Raw genomic sequence first — 20,576 nt, 5'->3', positions numbered from 1 at the left:
AACGTCAAATACACCTGGTCTAACCGTTCGTAAAAACGGCTGTAAAGTTGCGATCTTGGGAACCATGGCACGGATTGGCACGGCAGTACCACAGCCGTGCCAAGGGTGCCATGGGCCCGCGATTGGTGCCCACCGATCGCGGGCAGCGGGTACTTACCCCGTGCACTCTTTGTCCTTCCGCCGCCCCGCTGTATCCATTCGCGGGGCGGCTGAGGGGCATCCCGGCACGCGCATGCGCGGGTTTCGCGCAAATGCGCGATGACGTCATCCGCGCATGCGCGGGTTGGAGTCTTCCAATCCGCGCATGCGCGGCTGACATCATGTGACGCGTCAGCCGTCGCAAACTCTGGCAAGCGGGCTTAACGAAATTCGTTAAGCCCGCGATGCCGGAGTTCACGGCCGCGGCTAGCCCCGACCGGGGACCAGAATCGGTTCCCGGTCGGGGGGGGGGGGGGGCGGAGGCTGGCGTCAAACCCACCCGTTTTTGACGCCAGCCTCACGATTTCTCCCGGTTTCGGAGAATCACGCCCAATAAATTAGGTTTTTCTCATTTTTCCAATTCCTGAGGTCCATCTAGTTTGCCTTGCCCCGTCCCGACAGAGACATGATAATGCAGCTGTTGACAAATCATTGTAAAAAATCTCTGTTAGTAAGCCTACAACAGATGCAGAATGAGCCAGTGACAACCCCAGTGGCAGACACCTTTGGAAATGTTCTGGTTAAGAAACAGGCAAACCACACCGTTTTTCTCTTACCACCTGTGTATAAGCAGAAGATGTTTTGAATTAGTTTTCTTTGAAAGAATAGGTGGTGGTGAGTTCTCCCAATCCCTTGATATTTTTTATGATCCAATTTTACCAATAAACCACAGCAAATTCAAGTTCGGATTAACTCAGAAGGTTAGTTTATTTTTACACATTCAAAACCTAGAAAAGGGAGCAACAACCCACTTTGCACAAAGACACACAGTAAATTGAGGTGGGTGGAATAGAAAAAAGGAGTTTGACACTAGAGGGACCACAAAAAAAATGAATATTGGAAGATGATAAAACTGTGAGGAAATGTTACTGCACCACAGGAGTGATAACACTAACCAATAGGTATATTTTATGCTAAGACAATCTTTAATTTAAACATATAATTAACCACATTAATAACAAAGAAATAGCTTTACAGTAAACAATTTTTTAATCAAAGAAGGAACGTGCTTCCTAAATCTACCACTAAACAGTCCAATTACGCAAACCAATATAGTTCAAATACCACTTATAAATCAAGTTAACAGCCAATGATTTTTCTCTTTGCAGTAGCAGGGCGGACCTGCAATGGAGAATCCTGGCCACTGTCTGTATGTATCTTACCCAGGCTTTTAATCAATATTACTTGAACAAATATAAAATGCAACAATTTCTTACAGTCATCACAAATGCTTTGGTGGATTTATCCAGCATTAGGAATGAACCTACATCCCTCTATATCACGATATGACTTATTACATTTTAAGTCAATTTCTAATTATACCAAGGTGCAAAGGTTGGGCTGGACTTTATTGAATGGGGCCAATTTAGGCCCTATTTTATGTGGCAGGGAGATTAATAGACATTTGTTAAAAAAATTTGCTGCTCCATGAATTAGCTCCTGGGCCAGGATTCTCCCCTACTTGGCGGGGCGGGGGGTCCCGGCGTGATGGAGTGGCGCGAACCACTCTGGCTCCGGGCCACCCCAAAGGTGCAGAAGTCTCCACACCTTTAGGGGCCAAGCCCTCACCTTGAGGGGCTAAGCCCGCGCCAGAGTGGTTGGCGCTCCGCCGGCTGACATGGACGGCCTTTGGTACCACGCCAGCCAGGGCTGAAAGGACTTCGCCGGCCGGTGTATGTCCAGAGAAACCCGCCCCTGTTCTCTAACCCTCTGTGCACATAATAAGCAGCATCTATTGCACCAGACATCAGGGCCGGGATTCTCCCCTACCCGGCGGGGCGGGGGGGTCCCGGCATAGCGGAGTGGCGCCAACCACTCTGCCGTCGGGCCTCCCCAAAGGTGCAGAAGTCTCCGCACCTTTGGGGGCTAGGCCCGCGCCGGAGTGGTTGGCGCCACGCCGGCTGGCGGCAAAACCGGCGCCAACGGCCTTTGACGCCCGCCCCAGGACCCCGGGGGCCCGCTCGCGCCACCAACCCCACAGCCACCAGAGGTGGTTGAAAGAACAGCGGCGGGATTGGCCTCTCATCGGCGGGACTTCGGCCCATCGCGGGCCGGAGAATCGCCGCAGGGGGCTCGCCGATCGACGCGGAGGGCACGCCGATCTGCGCGGCGCGATTCCTGCCCCCGCCAATTCCCGGGTGGCGGAGAAATCCGGCCACGGCGGGGGCGGGAATTTTGCCGGCCCCGCCAATTCCCGGGTGGCGGAGAATTCCGGCCAAGGCGGGGGCGGGATTTTCGCTGGCCCCGGGCGATTCTCTTACCCTGCAGGGGTTCGGAGAATTTCACCCCAGTTTCTATTATTTAGTGATCAAGTACCTCACTACCTGTGAACAACTATATTCTGAGGCCTGTAATATTATGTTCACTTGAGGCGAACAATTGAAAGCCTGAGAATCCTACGTTGCGAAAGGATTAATCAGATTACTGAGTTTTTGTTATTAGTCAGACCTGATCCCCTTTTGTGTGTGGAGAATCTGACAATGACGGTGAATGCCAAACCCATGACAAAATAGTACGAGCATAGCAAAAGGGATATTTCCTATCGCAATGATGAATATACAAGGGAAATTAGTACTGAAACATATCAATGTTGTTGCTATCTGACCAAAGGAAAGGTGTATGTCACTACACATTGAGATCGCACTGTCCTATTGGGATGCATCCTAGATGATTGAGGGTGAAGGGTGGGACCACAGTTTCCCAGACCTTAGATAAGAGAATGGCGCCAGAGACCTGGAGCATTGCAAATGTTAGATTCCTGTTCACCAAAAGAAAGAGGGATAGATCCAGCAATTAACCTGGCATCAGTGATGGGGAAACTGTTCAGAGAGATATACTGGAATAAAATTAATTGGTGTATCAGAAAATATTGGTTAATAAATGAAAGTCAACATGGGATTTGTAAAAGGCAAATTGAACAACTTGATTGAGTTCTCCAGTAATGGAAAATGTCGATGAGGGTAGTGCAGGTGATGCTGCGTATATGGATTTTCAAAATAAGTTTGATACGGTGCGACATAGTTGATTTGTTAGCAAGATTATAATCCATGGTATTAAAGGTGCACTGGTTGCATGCATTCAAAATTTCATCCATAATTTCAAAGGCACAAATCTCAGAAATGGGTTAAACAGTGAGGAGAATAGTAACAGATTCCAGGAAGACAAAGACTGATGAAATAGGCAGGTTCATAGAAGACGAAATTTAACAGACAAAAGTGTAAAGCGGTCCATTTTGATAGAAAGAATATGGAGAGGCAATTTAAACTACACCCGGATGTGTGGACACTAAGCTTTGAATGTGGCAGTTGTGAAGGATATTAAAAAGGTGTGCGAGATAGAAAATGTGGGGAAGGCAGATTCAACCATGGCATTCAAGAAGGCATTAGATGATTGTTTCAATAGAAACAATATGCAGGGGTTCAGGGATAAGGCAAGGGAATGGCAATAAGTCATGTTGCTCATTTGGAGAGCTGGTGCAGACACAATGGGCCGATTGGCCTCCTTCTTCACCATAACAATTCTGCGATTCTGATTCTAGGATCCTTGACTTTATAAATGGAGGTCATCGTTGGACTGGGGTGAGCACAGTAAGAAGTCTTATAACACAGCTTAAAGTCCAACAGGTTTGTTTCAAATCACTAGCTTTCGGAGCGCTGCTCCTTCCTCAGGTGATAAAGAGGTGGGTTCTAGAAACATATATATAGACAGAGTCAAAGATGCAAGACAATACTTTGAATTTGAGTCTTTGCAGGTAATTAAGTCTTTACAGGTCCAGACAGAGCGACTGGAGATAGGGATAATCACAGGTTGAAGAGGTGTGAATTGTCTCAAGCCAGGACAGTTGGTAGGATTTTGCAAGCCCAGGCCAGATGGTGGGGGGTGAATGTAATGCGACATGAATCCAAGGTCCCGGTTGAGGCCGTATTCATGCGTGCGGAACGTGGCTATATGTTTCTGCTCGGCGCTTCTGCATTATCGCGCGTCCTGAAGGCTGCCTTGTAGATCACTTACCCAAAGAGCAGAGGCTGAATGCCCTTGACTGCTGAAGTGTTCCCCAACTGGAAGGGAACAATCCTGCCTGGCGATAGTCGCGCAATGTCCGTTCATCCATTGTCGCAGTGTCTGCATGGTCTCGCCAATGTACCACGCTTTGGGACATCCTTTCCTGCAGCGTATGAGGCAGACAATATTGGCCGAGTCGCATGAGTATGCACCACGTACCTGGTGGGTGGTGTTCTCACGTGTAATGGTGATACCCATGTCGATGATCTGACACGTCTTGCAGAGATTGCCATGGAAAGGTTGTGTGGTGTCGTGGTCGCTGTTCTGAAGGCTGGGTAGTTTTCTGCAAACAATGGTTTGTTTGAGGTTGCGCGGTTGTTTGAAGGCAAGTCGTGGGATTGTGGGGATGACCTTGGCATGGTGTTCATCTTCATCGATGACGTCTTGAAGGTTGTGAAGAAGATGCCGTAGTTTCTCCGCTCCGGGGAAGTACTGGACGACGAAGGGTACTCTGTCGGTTGTGTCCCGTGTTTGTCTTCTGAGGAGGTCGGTGTGGTTCTTTGCTGTGACGAGTTGGAACTGTCGATTGATGAGTCGAGCGCCATATCCCGTTCGTACGAGGGCATCTTTCAGCGTCTGTAGATGTCTGTTACGCCCCTCCTCGTCTGAGCAGACCCTGTATATACGGACGGCTTATCCATAGGGGATGGATTCTTTAATGTGTTTAAGGTGGAAGCTGGAGAAGTGGAGCATGGTGAGGTTATCCGTGGGCTTGCGGTAACCGTCCTTGATGGAGATGAGTGTGTCCAAGAATGCAAACGATTTTGGAGAGTAGTCCATGGTGAGTCTGATGGTGGGATGGAACTTATTGATGTCATCATATAGTCGTTTCAGTGATTCTTCACCATGGGTCGGTGTTGAGTACTGAGCCGCCATGGCACCATTCACATCTGTACTCCACCTCCGGGAAGAACCTACTCATTCAGGTTCTTGTTAAGTGGGCTCTATGTACCACCTTCAGTTGCGTTAGGTTGAGTCTTGCACACGTGGAGGTGGAGTTGACCCTGTGTAGTGCTTCGCTCCAGAATCCCTATTTCGAGCCCCAGGTCTTCCTCCCATTTCCTCCTCATCACGTCCAGTATAGTGTCAGCCCTCTCTACCACTCGTTCATACATGTCGCTAGAATTTCCTCTACCTAGAATGTTTGCGTCCAGTAATTCCTCTAGTAGTGTCTGTCACGGTGGTCATGGGTACGTCTTTGTCTCCTTCCGTAGGAAGTTTTTAAAATGCAGGTATCGGAGTTCATTGCCCGAAGCTAGTTGGTATCTCTTGGTCAGTTCATCCAGTGTTGTGACCCTGCCGTCAGTGTATAGGATTGTCAGTGTCCCTCCCGTCTTGCCTCCGCCTTTTAAAGGTGGCGTCAGTGAGCGCTGGCACGAACCTATGGTTGTTACAGATGGGGGCTTTGTCGGAAATTTCGGTCAGGCTGAATGTGGAAGCAGATTTAATAATAACCTTCAAAAGGAAATTGGTTAAATGCTTGAAGAAGGAAAAATAACCAGGCAATCTGGAAAGAACAGGGAAGTGGGACTAATTTGATAACATAGAACATAGAACAGTACAGCACAGAACAGGCCCTTCGGCCCTCAATGTTGTGCCGAGCCATGATCACCCTACTCAAACCCACGTATCCACCCTATACCTGTAACCCAACAACTCCCCCCTTAACCTTACTTTTATTAGGTTACTACGGGCAATTTAGCATGGCCAATCCACCTAACCCACACATCTTTGGACTGTGGGAGGAAACCGGAGCACCCAGAGGAAACCCACGCACACAGGGGGAGGACGTGCAGACTCCACACAGACAGTGACCCAGCCGGGAATCGAACCTGGGACCCTGGAGCTGTGAAGCATTTATGCTAACCACCATGCTACCCTGCTGCCCCAGTCAAAACCCTTTCAAAGAATTGGCAAAGACATGATGGACGATTGACCTCCTCTGTGCCATGTGATTCTTTAAATATAGGAACTGTACTATTTCTTAGGATTCATTTATAAAAATTGTAATTGACCCAATCTGGGTTTTCTAATTATTTGTGTGCCGAGGTAGACCGTCTAATGGTTGTTAAATTCTTGTGCTTCTTATTATTTAATTTTACAACTAGTAGTTGTGGAAAGCATTAAATAAATACAACTTATTTCTTTTTCCCTCCTTGATTTTGTAATTGTAATTAAGTGTATGTGGTGCTTTGGTCTGTGTTTAATATTCCTCAAGAGTGCCTGCTGGAATGGAATGTGGCTTTACTTAACCCTGTAAACAATTACACCAAGTACAGTGAGTTCCAATACGTAAGGGACACAGCTCAGTCTGGACTGAAAAAAAATGCTGTTAACTCACTCGGAGGGCGAGACCTTCAATAGAAAACTCCTCTGGAGACACAAAATAATCTTGCAGAATGATCTATTCGGCCTGATACAATCAACATTGTGGAGGGGGTGTAAGATTTCAATGTTGGGGCTGTGTTTGCAAATTCATCGGTCTTGCCTTGCAAATGTAGGGCATCTGTAATCGGCTGCTACTGTGTAAATGTGGGGCATCTGTAATCGGCTGCTACTGTGTAAATGTGGGGCCTCTGTAATCGGCTGCTACTGTGTAAATGTGGGGCATCTGTAATCGGCTGCTACTGTGTAAATGTGGGGCATCTGTAGTCGACTGCTACTGTGTAAATGTGAGGCATCTGTAATCGGCTGCTACTGTGTAAATATGGGGCATCTGTAATCAGTGCTACTGTGTAAATGTGGGACATCTGTAATCGGCTGCTACTGTGTAAATGTGAGGCATCTGTAATCAGTGCTACTGTGTAAATGTGGGGCATCTGTAATCGACTGCTACTGTGTAAATGTGAGGCATCTGTAATCGGCTGTTACTGTGTAAATGTGAGGCATCTGTAATCGGTGCTACTGTGTAAATATGGGGCATCTGTAATCAGTGCTACTGTGTAAATGTGGGGCATCTGTAGTCGGCTGCTACTGTGTAAATGTGGGGCATCTGTAATCGGTGCTACTGTGTAAATCTGGGGCATCTGTAATCGGCTGTTACTGTGTAAATATGGGGCATCTGTAATCGACTGCTACTGTGTAAATGTGGGGCATCTGTAATCGGTGCTACTGTGTAAATGTGGGGCATCTGTAGTCGGCTGCTACTGTGTAAATATGGGGCATCTGTAATCGGCTGTTACTGTGTAAATGTGGGGCATCTGTAATCGACTGCTACTGTGTAAATGTGGGGCATCTGTAATCGACTGCTACTGTGTAAATGTGGGGCATCTGTAATCGGCTGTTACTGTGTAAATGTGGGGCATCTGTAATCGACTGCTACTGTGTAAATGTGAGGCATCTGTAATCAGTGCTACTGTGTAAATGTGGGGCATCAGTAATCGGTGCTACTGTGTAAATGTGGGGCATCTGTAATCGGCTGCTACTGTGTAAATGTGGGGCATCTGTAATCGGCTGCTACTGTGTAAATGTGGGGCATCTGTAATCGGCTGCTACTGTGTAAATGTGGGTCATCTGTAATCAGTGCTACTGTGTAAATGTGGGGCATCTGTAATCGGCTGCTACTGTGTAAATGTGGGGCATCTGTAATCGGCTGTTACTGTGTAAATATGGGGCATCTGTAATCGGCTGCTACTGTGTAAATGTGGGGCATCTGTAATCGGCTGTTACTGTGTAAATGTGGGACATCTGTAATCGGCTGTTACTGTGTAAATATGGGGCATCTGTAATCAGTGCTACTGTGTAAATGTGGGGCATCTGTAGTCGACTGCTACTGTGTAAATGTGAGGCATCTGTAATCGACTGCTACTGTGTAAATGTGGGGCATCTGTAATCAGTGCTACTGTGTAAATCTGGGGCATCTGTAATCGGCTGTTACTGTGTAAATGTGGGGCATCTGTAATCGACTGCTACTGTGTAAATGTGGGGCATCTGTAATCGGTGCTACTGTGTAAATCTGGGGCATCTGTAATCGGTGCTACTGTGTAAATGTGGGGCATCTGTAATCGGCTGTTACTGTGTAAATGTGGGGCATCTGTAATCGGTGCTACTGTGTAAATGTGGGGCATCTGTAATCGGTGCAACTGTGTAAATGTGGGGAATCTGTAGTCGACTGTTACTGTGTAAATGTGGGGCATCTGTAATCGACTGCTACTGTGTAAATGTGGGGCATCTGTAATCGGCTGCTACTGTGTAAATGTGGGGCATCTGTAATCAGTGCTACTGTGTAAATGTGGGGCATCTGTAATCGGCTGCTACTGTGTAAATGTGGGGCATCTGTAGACGGCTGCTACTGTGTAAATGTGGGGCATCTGTAATCGGCTGTTACTGTGTAAATATGGGGCATCTGTAATCGGTGCTACTGTGTAAATGTGGGGCATCTGTAATCGGCTGCTACTGTGTAAATGTGGGCCATCTGTAATCGGTGCTACTGTGTAAATGTGGGGCATCTGTAATCGGCTGCTACTGTGTAAATGTGGGGCATCTGTAGACGGCTGCTACTGTGTAAATGTGGGGCATCTGTAATCAGTGCTACTGTGTAAATGTGGGGCATCTGTAGACGGCTGCTACTGTGTAAATGTGGGGCATCTGTAATCGGCTGTTACTGTGTAAATGTGGGGCATCTGTAATCGGCTGCTACTGTGTAAATGTGGGGCATCTGGAATAGGCTGCTACTGTGTAAATATGGGGCATCTGTAATCGGCTGCTACTGTGTAAATGTGGGGCATCTGTAATCAGTGCTACTGTGTAAATGTGGGGCATCTGTAATCGGCTGCTACTGTGTAAATGTAGGGCATCTGTAATCGGCTGTTACTGTGTAAATGTGGGGCATCTGTAATCGGCTGCTACTGTGTAAATGTGGGGCATCTGGAATAGGCTGCTACTGTGTAAATGTGGGGCATCTGTAATCGGTGCTACTGTGTAAATGTGGGGCATCTGTAATCGGCTGCTACTGTGTAAATGTGGGGCATCTGTAATCGGCTGTTACTGTGTAAATGTGGGGCATCTGTAATCGGCTGCTACTGTGTAAATGTGGGGCATCTGGAATAGGCTGCTACTGTGTAAATATGGGGCATCTGTAATCGGCTGCTACTGTGTAAATGTGGGGCATCTGTAATCAGTGCTACTGTGTAAATGTGGGGCATCTGTAATCGGCTGCTACTGTGTAAATGTAGGGCATCTGTAATCGGCTGCTACTGTGTAAATGTGGGGCATCTGTAATCGGCTGCTACTGTGAAAATCTGGGGCATCTGTAATCGGCTGCTACTGTGTAAATGTGGGGCATCTGTAATCGGTGCTACTGTGTAAATGTGGGGCATCTGTAATCGGTGCTACTGTGTAAATGTGGGGCATCTAATCGGCTGTTACTGTGTAAATGTGGGGCATCTGTAATCGGTGCTACTGTGTAAATGTGGGGCATCTGTAATCGGCTGTTACTGTGTAAATGTGAGGCATCTGTAATCGGCTGCTACTGTGTAAATGTGGGGCATCTCTAATCGGCTGCTACTGTGTAAATGTGAGGCATCTGTAATCGGCTGCTACTGTGTAAATGTGAGGCATCTGTAATCGGCTGCTACTGTGTAAATGTGAGGCATCTGTAATCGGCTGTTACTGTGTAAATGTGGGGCATCTGTAATCGGTGCTACTGTGTAAATGTGGGGCCTCTGTAATCGGCTGTTACTGTGTAAATGTGGGGCATCTGTAATCGGTGCTACTGTGTAAATGTGGGGCATCTGTAATCGGTGCTTCTGTGTAAATGTGAGGCATCTGTAATCAGTGCTACTGTGTAAATGTGGGGCATCTGTAATCAGTGCTACTGTGTAAATGTGGGGCATCTGTAATCGGCTGCTACTGTGTAAATGTGGGGCATCTGTAATCAGTGCTACTGTGAAAATGTGGGGCATCTGTAATCGGTGCTACTGTGTAAATGTGAGGCATCTGTAATCAGTGCTACTGTGTAAATGTGGGGCATCTGTAATCGGTGCTACTGTGTAAATGTGGGGCATCTGTAATCGGCTGCTACTGTGTAAATGTGGGGCATCTGTAATCAGTGCTACTGTGTAAATGTGGGGCATCTGTAATCAGTGCTACTGTGTAAATGTGGGGAATCTGTAATCAGTGTTACTGTGTAAATGTGGGGCATCTGTAATCGGCTGCTACTGTGTAAATGTGGGGCATCTGTAATCGGCTGCTACTGTGTAAATGTGGGGCATCCGTAATCGGTGCTACTGTGTAAATGTGGGGTATCTGTAATCAGTGCCACTGTGTAAATGTGGGGCATCTGTAATCGGTGCTATTGTGTAAATGTGGGGCATCTGTAATCGGTGCTATTGTGTAAATGTGGGGCATCTGTAATCGGCTGCTACTGTGTAAATGTGGGGCATATGTAATCGGCTGTTACTGTGTAAATGTGGGGCATCTGTAATCGGCTGCTACTGTGTAAATGTGGGGCATCTGTAATCGGTGCTACTGTGTAAATGTGAGGCATCTGTAATCGGTGCTTCTGTGTAAATGTGGGGCATCTGTAATCAGTGTTACTGTGTAAATGTGGGGCATCTGTAATCGGTGCTACTGTGTAAATGTGGGGCATCTGTAATCGGTGCTACTGTGTAAATGTGGGGCATCTGTAATCGGTGCTACTGTGTAAATGTGGGGTATCTGTTATCGGCTGCTACTGTGTAAATGTGGGGCATCCGTAATTGGTGCTACTGTGTAAATGTGGGGCATCTGTAATCGGCTGCTACTGTGTAAATGTGGGGCATCTGTAATCGGCTGCTACTGTGTAAATGTGGGGCATCTGTAATCGGCTGCTACTGTGTAAATGTGGGGCATCTGTAATCGGCTGCTACTGTGTAAATGTGGGGCATCTGTAATCGGCTGCTACTGTGTAAATGTGGGGCATCTGTAATCGGTGCTACTGTGTAAATGTGGGGCATCTGTAATCAGTGCTACTGTGTAAATGTGGGGCATCTGTAATCGGCTGCTACTGTGTAAATGTGGGGCATCTGTAATCGGTGCTACTGTGTAAATGTGGGGCATCTGTAATCAGTGCTACTGTGTAAATGTGGGGCATCTGTAATCGGCTGCTACTGTGTAAATGTGGGGCATCTGTAATCGGCTGTTACTGTGTAAATGTGGGGCATCTGTAATCGGCTGTTACTGTGTAAATGTGGGGCATCTGTAATCGGTGCTACTGTGTAAATGTGGGGCATCTGTAATCAGCTGCTACTGTGTAAATGTGGGGCATCCGTAATCGGCTGTTACTGTGTAAATGTGGGGCATCTGTAATCGGCTGTTACTGTGTAAATGTGGGGCATCTGTAATCGGTGCTACTGTGTAAATGTGGGGCATCTGTAGTCGGCTGTTACTGTGTAAATGTGGGCCATCTGTAATCAGTGCTACTGTGTAAATGTGGGGCATCTGTAATCGGTGCTACTGTGTAAATGTGGGGCATCTGTAATCAGTGCTACTGTGTAAATGTGGGGCATCTGTAATCGGCTGCTACTGTGTAAATGTGGGGCATCTGTAATCAGTGCTACTGTGTAAATGTGGGGCATCTGTAATCGGCTGCTACTGTGTAAATATGGGGCATCTGTAATCAGTGCTACTGTGTAAATGTGGGGCATCTCTAATCGGCTGTTACTGTGTAAATGTGAGGCATCTGTAATCAGTGCTACTGTGTAAATGTGGGGCATCTGTAATCGGCTGTTACTGTGTAAATGTGGGGCATCTGTAATCTGCTGCTTCTGTGTAAATGTGGGGCATCTGTAATCGGCTGTTACTGTGTAAATGTGGGCCATCTGTAATCAGTGCTACTGTGTAAATGTGGGGCATCTGTAATCGGCTGCTACTGTGTAAATGTGGGGCATCTGTAATCGGTGCTACTGTGTAAATGTGGGGCATCTGTAATCGGCTGCTACTGTGTAAATGTGGGCCATCTGTAATCGGTGCTGCTGTGTAAATGTGAGGTATCTGTAATCAGTGCTACTGTGTAAATGTGGGGCATCTGTAATCGGTGCTACTGTGTAAATGTGGGGCATCTGTAATCGGCTGTTACTGTCTAAATGTGGGGCATCTGTAGTCGGCTGTTACTGTGTAAATGTGGGCCATCTGTAATCAGTGCTACTGTGTAAATGTGGGGCATCTGTAATCGGTGCTACTGTGTAAATGTGGGGCATCTGTAATCAGTGCTACTGTGTAAATGTGGGGCATCTGTAATCAGTGCTACTGTGTAAATGTGGGGCATCTGTAATCGGCTGCTACTGTGTAAATGTGGGGCATCTGTAATCAGTGCTACTGTGTAAATGTGGGGCATCTGTAATCGGCTGTTACTGTGTAAATGTGGGGCATCTGTAATCGGCTGCTACTGTGTAAATGTGGGGCATCTGTAATCGGTGCTACTGTGTAAATGTGAGGCATCTGTAATCGGTGCTACTGTGTAAATGTGGGGCATCTGTAATCAGTGCTACTGTGAAAATGTGGGGCATCTGTAATCAGTGCTACTGTGTAAATGTGGGGCATCTGTAATCAGTGCTACTGTGTAAATGTGGGGCATCTGTAATCAGTGCTACTGTGTAAATGTGGGGCATCTGTAATCAGTGCTACTGTGTAAATGTGGGGCATCTGTAATCAGTGCTACTGTGTAAATGCGGGGCATCTGTAATCGGCTGCTACTGTGTAAATGTGGGGCATCTGTAATCGGCTGCTACTGTGTAAATGTGGGGCATCTGTAATCGGTGCTACTGTGTAAATGTGGGGCATCTGTAGTCGGCTGTTACTGTGTAAATGTGGGGCATCTGTAATCGGTGTTAGAACATAGAACATAGAACGATACAGCGCAGTACAGGCCCTTCGGCCCTCGATGTTGCACCGACATGGAAAAAATCTCAAGGCCATCTAACCTACACTATGCCCTTATCATCCATATGCTTATCCAATAAATTTTTAAATGTCCTCAATGTTGGCGTGTTCACTACTGTTGCAGGTAGGGCATTCCACGGCCTCACCACTCTTTGCGTAAAAAACCCACCTCTGACCTCTGTCCTATATCTATTACCCCTCAATTTAAGGCTATGTCCACTCGTGCTAGCCACCTCCATCCGCGGGAGAAGGCTCTCGCTGTCCACCCTATCTAACCCTCTGATCATTTTGTATGCCTCTATTAAGTCACCTCTTAACCTTCTTCTCTCTAACGAAAACAACCTCAAGTCCATCAGCCTTTCCTCATAAGATTTTCCCTCCATACCAGGCAACATCCTGGTAAATCTCCTCTGCACCCGTTCCAAAGCTTCCACGTCCTTCCTATAATGAGGCGACCAGAACTGTACGCAATACTCCAAATGCGGCCGTACTAGAGTTTTGTACAACTGCAACATGACCTCATGGCTCCGGAACTCAATCCCTCTACCAATAAAGGCCAACACACCATAGGCCTTCTTCACAACCCTATCAACCTGTGTGGCAACTTTCAGGGATCTATGTACATGGACACCGAGATCCCTCTGCTCATCCACACTACCAAGAATTTTACCATTAGCCAAATATTCCGCATTTCTGTTATTCTTTCCAAAGTGAATCACCTCACACTTCTCCACATTAAACTCCATTTGCCACCTCTCAGCCCAGCTCTGCAACTTATCTATGTAAATGTTACTGTGTAAATGTGGGGCATCTGTAATCGGTGCTACTGTGTAAATGTGAGGCATCTGTAATCGGTGCTACTGTGTAAATGTGGGGCATCTGTAATCGACTGCTACTGTGTAAATGTGGGACACCTGTAATCGGCTGTTACTGTGTAAATGTGAGGCATCTGTAATCGGTGCTACTGTGTAAATGTGGGGCATCTGTAATCAGTGCTACTGTGTAAATGTGGGGCATCTGTAATCGGTGCTACTGTGTAAATGTGGGGCATCTGTAATCGGCTGCTACTGTGTAAATGTGAGGTATCTGTAATCAGTGCTACTGTGTAAATGTGGGGCATCTGTAATCGGTGCTACTGTGTAAATGTGGGGCATCTGTAATCAGTGCTACTGTGTAAATGTGGGGCATCTGTAATCGGTGCTACTGTGTACATGTGGGGCATCTGTAATCGGTGCTACTGTGTAAATGTGGGGCATCTGTAATTGGTGCTACTGTGTAAATGTGGGGCATCTGTAATCGGCTGCTACTGTGTAAATATGGGGCATCTGTAATCGGCTGCTACTGTGTAAATGTGGGGCATCTGTAATCGGCTGTTACTGTGTAAATGTGGGGCATCTGTAATCGGCTGTTACTGTGTAAATGTGGGGCATCTGTAATCGGTGCTACTGTGTAAATGTGGGGCATCTGTAATCGGTGCTACTGTGTAAATGTGGGGCATCTGTAATCGGTGCTACTGTGTAAATGTGGGGCATCTGTAATCGGTGCTACTGTGTAAATGTGGGGCATCTGTAATCGGTGCTACTGTGTAAATGTGGGGCATCTGTAATCGGTGCTACTGTGTAAATGTGGGGCATCTGTAATCGGTGCTACTGTGTAAATGTGGGGCATCTGTAATCGGTGCTACTGTGTAAATGTGGGGCATCTGTAATCAGTGCGACTGTGTAAATGTGGGGCATCTGTAATCGGTGCTACTGTGTAAATGTGGGGCATCTGTAATCGGTGCTACTGTGTAAATGTGGGGCATCTGTAATCGGCTGTTACTGTGTAAATGTGGGGCATCTGTAATCGGCCGCTACTGTGTAAATATGGGGCATCTGTAATCGGCTGTTATTGTGTAAATGTGGGGCATCTGTAATCGGCTGCTACTGTGTAAATGTGGGGCATCTGTAATCGGTGCTACTGTGTAAATGTGGGGCATCTGTAATCGGTGCTACTGTGTAAATGTTGGGCATCTGTAATCGGCTGTTATTGTGTAAATGTGGGGCATCTGTAATCGGTGCTACTGTGTAAATGTGGGGCATCTGTAATCGGCTGCTACTGTGTAAATGTGGGGCATCTGTAATCGGCTGTTACTGTGTAAATGTGGGGCATCTGTAATCGGCTATTACTGTGTAAATGTGGGGCATCTGTAATCGGTGCTACTGTGTAAATGTGGGGCATCTGTCATCAGCTGCTACTGTGTAAATGTGAGGTATCTGTAATCGGCTGCTACTGTGTAAATGTGGGGCATCTGTAATCGGCTGCTACTGTGTAAATGTGGGGCATCTGTAATCGGCTGCTACTGTCTATATGTGGGGCATCTGCTGACTGATTGTGTAATTTCTGTGTTTGCACATTACTTTGTTAGCATGGTTGATTGATATTTAAACATTACTGGCTAAAAAAGGTGCATCTGTATATATTATTGTGTAATTTCAACAACAACTTACATTCATATAGCATGTTTTAAAGTAATAAAATATCCTAAGGTGGATTTATAAATGGATTTGCAGAACAGCAGCTGCTGAGAGGAGGGGAGGTTTGCCTGTGTGATCACACTGGCTTACTATTCTCAGTATCTTGGCACTACAGCCTGAATTTCTGGAGCAAAGAGGTTGATGTCTTCTCAGTTTGACACAACACAATCGTACAAGCACTGACTTCCTGAGAATTACATTTGCCAATGATTTAGCAATCAAAATTGTCCTTTAATGTAGCTTCTGTGAGGTTTGATTCCTGCATCTATTGATGGAATGGGAGTCTCTGTCGTGTCAGAAAGGGAATATTGGACTTGATCCAATGGCCACGCTGCGCTGTAATAGCAGCTCATCACAGAGCAGCGTGGTCATTGACAGCCGGGAGACCCCCTCCCGGGATCTACCCAGCTCGCAAAGCCTCGTGAGATTCAACGCAATCTTGCCTGAAGTTGCGATGTCAATCCCGCGAGACGTTGCGATGTGAATCCCGCGAGACGTTGCAATGTGAATCCCGCGAGACGTTGCGATGTGAATCTCGCGAGACGTTGCGATCTCCACAATCCATCCAAGTTGATAGTTTTTTGAACAGTAAAGGAATGAAATGTTACAGTGAGCGTGCGGGTGAGTGGAGCTGAGTCCACAAAAAGATCAGCCATGATCTTATTGAGTGGCGGAGCAGGCTCGAGGGGCCAGATGGCCTACTCCTGGGGCGCGATTCTCCGCAAATGCGGCGAGTCATAAAGGCTGCCGTGAAACTGGCCGTGTTTCACGGCAGCCTCCGCGCCCCTTCCCAGGACCCGACTCTCCCCCCCCGGGCGGGGCTAGCAGCGGGGCCCCGTGAACCACGGCACCGCGGCCTTAGCGACCGTTGCTAAGCATGCGTGGATTGGACGGCTCCAACCCGCGCATGCGCGGGGCCATCATCTCCCTCGGCTGCCCCGCGGACTAATCCTGCGGGGCGGCGGAGGGAGAAAGAGGGCGTCCGTTACAGACGCACTGCCCGCGATCGGTGCCACCGATCGCGGGCCCATGCCCCCCTTGGCACGGCCGTGGTACTGCCGTGCCAATCGGGGCCCTGGATGCCCAGAACGGGCATGTTGCGGCCGTTTTTACGACGGCAGCAAGCAGGTGTGTTTGCTGCCATAAAAACGGCCGTAAAGGCCTGGACACTCGATCCATCGGCCTGGGGAGAATTGCTGTTCGCCGTAGAAAACGGCGAGCAGCGATTCGTGTCGTGGGGTGCCGTGGTGGGGGGGGGGGGGGGGGGGGGGGGGGGAGGGAGAATAGCGGGAGGGCGTGAAAAATGTCGGGGACGCCCTCCCGATATTCTCTGACCCGTCGTGGGCAGCGGAGAATCGCGCCCCTGGTTCTTACGTTCTCATGAACAGGATCAGCAGGGTAGCATGGTGGTTAGCATAAATGCTTCACAGCTCCAGGGTCCCAGGTTCGATTCCCGGCTGGGTCACTGTCTGTGTGGAGTCTGCACGTCCTCCCCCTGTGTGCGTGGGTTTCCTCCGGGTGCTCCGGTTTCCTCCCACAGTCCAAAGATGTGCGGGTTAGGTGGATTGGCCATGCTAAATTGCCCGTAGTGTCCTAATAGATGTAAGGTTAAGGGGGGGTTGTTGGGTTACGGGTATAGGGTGGATATGTGGGTTTGAGTAGGGTGATCATGGCTCGGCACAACATTGAGGGCCGAAGGGCCTGTTCTGTGCTGTACTGTTCTATGTTCTATATCACTTTTTAGCAAATTTGTATATTGGAGTGACCCTGATAAAGATTCTTATTATTTGTTCCATTTTGGGAGAATCGCGCCCACTGTTTCTGATTTCAGGGGGCTACCGATCGGCGGGCGGGCCCCTGTAGGTTTCCGCCATGTTGTGTGGGTGCCAGCACGGACACGGCAACCCACGCGCATGCGCAGACTTGCGCCGGCCGTGTCGTGCATGCGCGGACCCACGCTGGCCGTGCTGGGGCCCATATCGGCAGCTGGAGCTGCGTGAAGCGCTCCAGTGTCGCCCGTGCTGACTCCCTGTGGGTTGGGGGATCGCTGCTCCTAGCGGCCAGATGATGCTGTGGTCCGTCGTTTACGACGGCGTCAACACTCTGCCGCTAAAACGGAGAATCCCACCCCAGATTCATGTCCACTGATTAACACCGCACGTTGCTATTGTTCTGGGCAGCCACTTGTCTCGGTGAGTTATTTCATCCACTGACGGGGATCTGGATTACTGAACTTTTTACACCCATAGTACAGTAAATGGGTTGTCAGTTGTGCTATAATTTTGACATTAGACACATCGATGGATTTTTCTCAGGCTTCACAAAACATTCAAGTCCAAGGGGATGGAAAGAAGAAAAATAAGTAATGAATTCATCTTTATAAAGCACTTTTCACATTTACTGCATTGAACCCCTTTTCTTTGAATCATCACTGTTGATGTAGGTAAGCGTGTCAACCAATTGCTACGTAGCAAGATCCCAGAAAGAACCTCTAAGACAAATGATTAGTTGCTGTATTTATACACAGCCACCGTGATGGAGTGATTATAATTGGGGATCCTCAAGAGGCTGGAATTAGATGAGCTCAGATATCTCATAGGAGATGGGAGGAGCAAAGTCATGGAGGGATTTGAAAACCAGGATAAATCGAGCCATTGCTTGACCAAGATATAAGCCAGCAAGCACAGGAGTGTAGGTGAATGGGGCTTAGTGCGAGTAAGGTTATGGGCAGCAGAGTTTGGGCTGACCTCAAGTTTACCTTGCTACAACTACAGGACAAATCTAGCTTGGTCAGTGATCGTCTACCAATCATCTCATTCCAGGCGTTCTTGGGGTTAAAGGTCTCAGCCCAATCACCTTCAGCTACTTCATCAATAACCTTCCTTTACAAATGGAGCTATTCACTGACCATTGCCCTTTCACAGCTCCTGTGATAATTAATCAGCCAACGGCAGCTTACAGTAGGACTTGGACAACACCTAAGGTCAGTCTGACGAGTGACAGATGACACATATGGCTACATGAATGCTAGGCAATAACCATCTCGAAAAAAAGGAGGACAAGCACTTCCAATCTTCAACAACACCCACGTTGCTGAGTCGTTGTCCCCCAACATCAGTATCTTGGGGGAAGGTGGTCACTGCGGGCCATAGGCTTAACTGAAAGAAAAATAGACTTATATTAATTGGATGAGCCACTGTGGCTATAAGAGCAAGGCAGAGGAGAGTGGTCCGGCTCCTACCCGCTCCAAGCTTCTCCCCCATCTCCAGGCTCACAGTAGGAATGTGATGGAATACTAACCAGTCACCTCAAGGATCATCTGCCCCAATAATGAGCCGTTCATTGACTTCGGCGGGAACAGAAAATCCCACCCCTTGTCTACCTAAATAAGGGTCCGACTGCAAAAGCTTGTTTGGTGTCCTTGGTTTCTGAGGCCAAAGCTAGCTGGTGCTTGAGACTTACTTTGGAAAGTCGACAGTGAGGCAGATTGCCCGAGATATATCTTCTGCAAATGGTGTGTTGCCTGTAGAGGTAAAACAGTCACCAACAGCCAAGTCGGTTAATATTATTTTCAGGTTGGTCCCCGGCGATTTAAGGATGATGGAGGTAAAGCCGGAAAGTGGACTTAGAATCATAGAATTTACAGTGCAGCAGGAGGCCATTTGGTCCATCAAGACTGCACCGGCCTTTGGAAAGAGCACCCTACTTAAGCCCACGCCACGACACTATCCCCGTAGCCCCACCTAACCTTTTGGACACTAAGGAGCAATTGATCATGGCCAATTCACCTAATCTGCACATCTTTAGACTGTGGGAGGAAACCGAAGCACCCGGAGGAAACCCACGCAGACACGGGGAGAAAGTGCAAACTTCACAAAGACAGTCACCTGAGGCCGGAATTAGTGAGTGTTGTTCAGCCATGATCTTATTAAATGCCGGAACAGGCTCAAAGGGCTTGAATGGCCGACTTCTGTTCCAATTTCTTATGGTTTTATCGTCTTATCGTCTTCCTCGTTTGGTGGAGTGAAAACGGGGCTAAAGAAATTTCAATTCCAGCACCTTGCACCCTTCTTCTGCACTGAACAAAGGGGTTTGCTTTTATTACATACTCTAGTCCCGGAGTGAGGCTTAAACCTGTAATAGTCTGACTTAGGGTGAGAGTGCTACCAGTGAATCAAACTGATAAGCACCATGAAATCTATTTGCCGTATCCATAAGCTGGAAATACTGGATTTTCCAGCTGCCAAAGATTACTGAAATGAAACCTGAAAAGTAGACGATATATGCTGGACATGGAGCATTCATTTGATGCAAGATGCAACAAAAGAACAAGGGGACATGGGCTCAAAATTGTGGAAAGCCAATTTAGGACTAATGAAGATCGCAATGAGAAATGATCAGTCATTGGACTGTTTGCAAGATGCGTAGGTGCTGGATAGATTAACAAAGATAAGAAAAAGGCTTCCTCACCTGCATTTATTTTGTGAGGAGATTTCTTCCCTTTTCCAATCTCCTACTGCTTCAGAAGCATGCTCTGTTGTCCCAGACTGGCAGATAAAATTGGGGATTGTCGTGGGTCAACTATGACATTGAGGATTGCAGTGACTGACACACCCAATGCAATGGAAGGCATCCCAGCTTATAACCGAAGGTGAATTGAGCGCTATACTGATACCACTGAGGCTGCATAAGCTGCATCCTTTCTCACAGCTCTCACCATTTTGTATCTTGGCTTGAACACTATGATACAAGGCGCAAAGCTGTCAACCACTTGTTTTTTCAGTGAGCGATGATCATTTCAACTCTCTATTTTGAGCTACTTCTGTGATACTGCCCGTGCTTTGTGGTTCCCGGGACTTTGCAAACCGTCCCATCGTTATTTTGTGAGTTATCACAGCTACGTGAACATAGACTGTGTATAGGAGAGAGAGAGACTGACAT

At 47.5% G+C, this 20,576-nt stretch overlaps 1 protein-coding gene across 4 annotated transcripts in view; it reads left to right on the top strand.

Annotated features, from left to right (window-relative positions):
* prkcha (protein kinase C, eta, a) overlaps positions 1-20,576 on the top strand; it is a 268,817-nt gene that overhangs the window by 135,037 nt on the left and 113,204 nt on the right. Inside the window, exon 1 of one of the 4 annotated variants that reach the window (XM_038775519.1) lies at positions 6,569-6,701. The exons of the other annotated variants lie outside the window; for them this stretch is intronic. Within the exon in view, the coding sequence (XP_038631447.1) occupies positions 6,587-6,701 (115 nt within the window). The 5' untranslated portion in view covers positions 6,569-6,586. Of the gene's footprint in view, positions 1-6,568; positions 6,702-20,576 lie in introns of those variants that run through there. 4 annotated transcript variants of the gene reach the window in all.

Source organism: Scyliorhinus canicula, chromosome 2, assembly GCF_902713615.1.
Source record: "Scyliorhinus canicula chromosome 2, sScyCan1.1, whole genome shotgun sequence".
In the NCBI taxonomy this organism is placed as follows: Eukaryota; Metazoa; Chordata; class Chondrichthyes; order Carcharhiniformes; family Scyliorhinidae; genus Scyliorhinus; species Scyliorhinus canicula.
The sequence above is the reverse complement of the archived record's forward strand: the minus strand, read 5'-3'. Positions and strand labels throughout refer to the sequence as shown.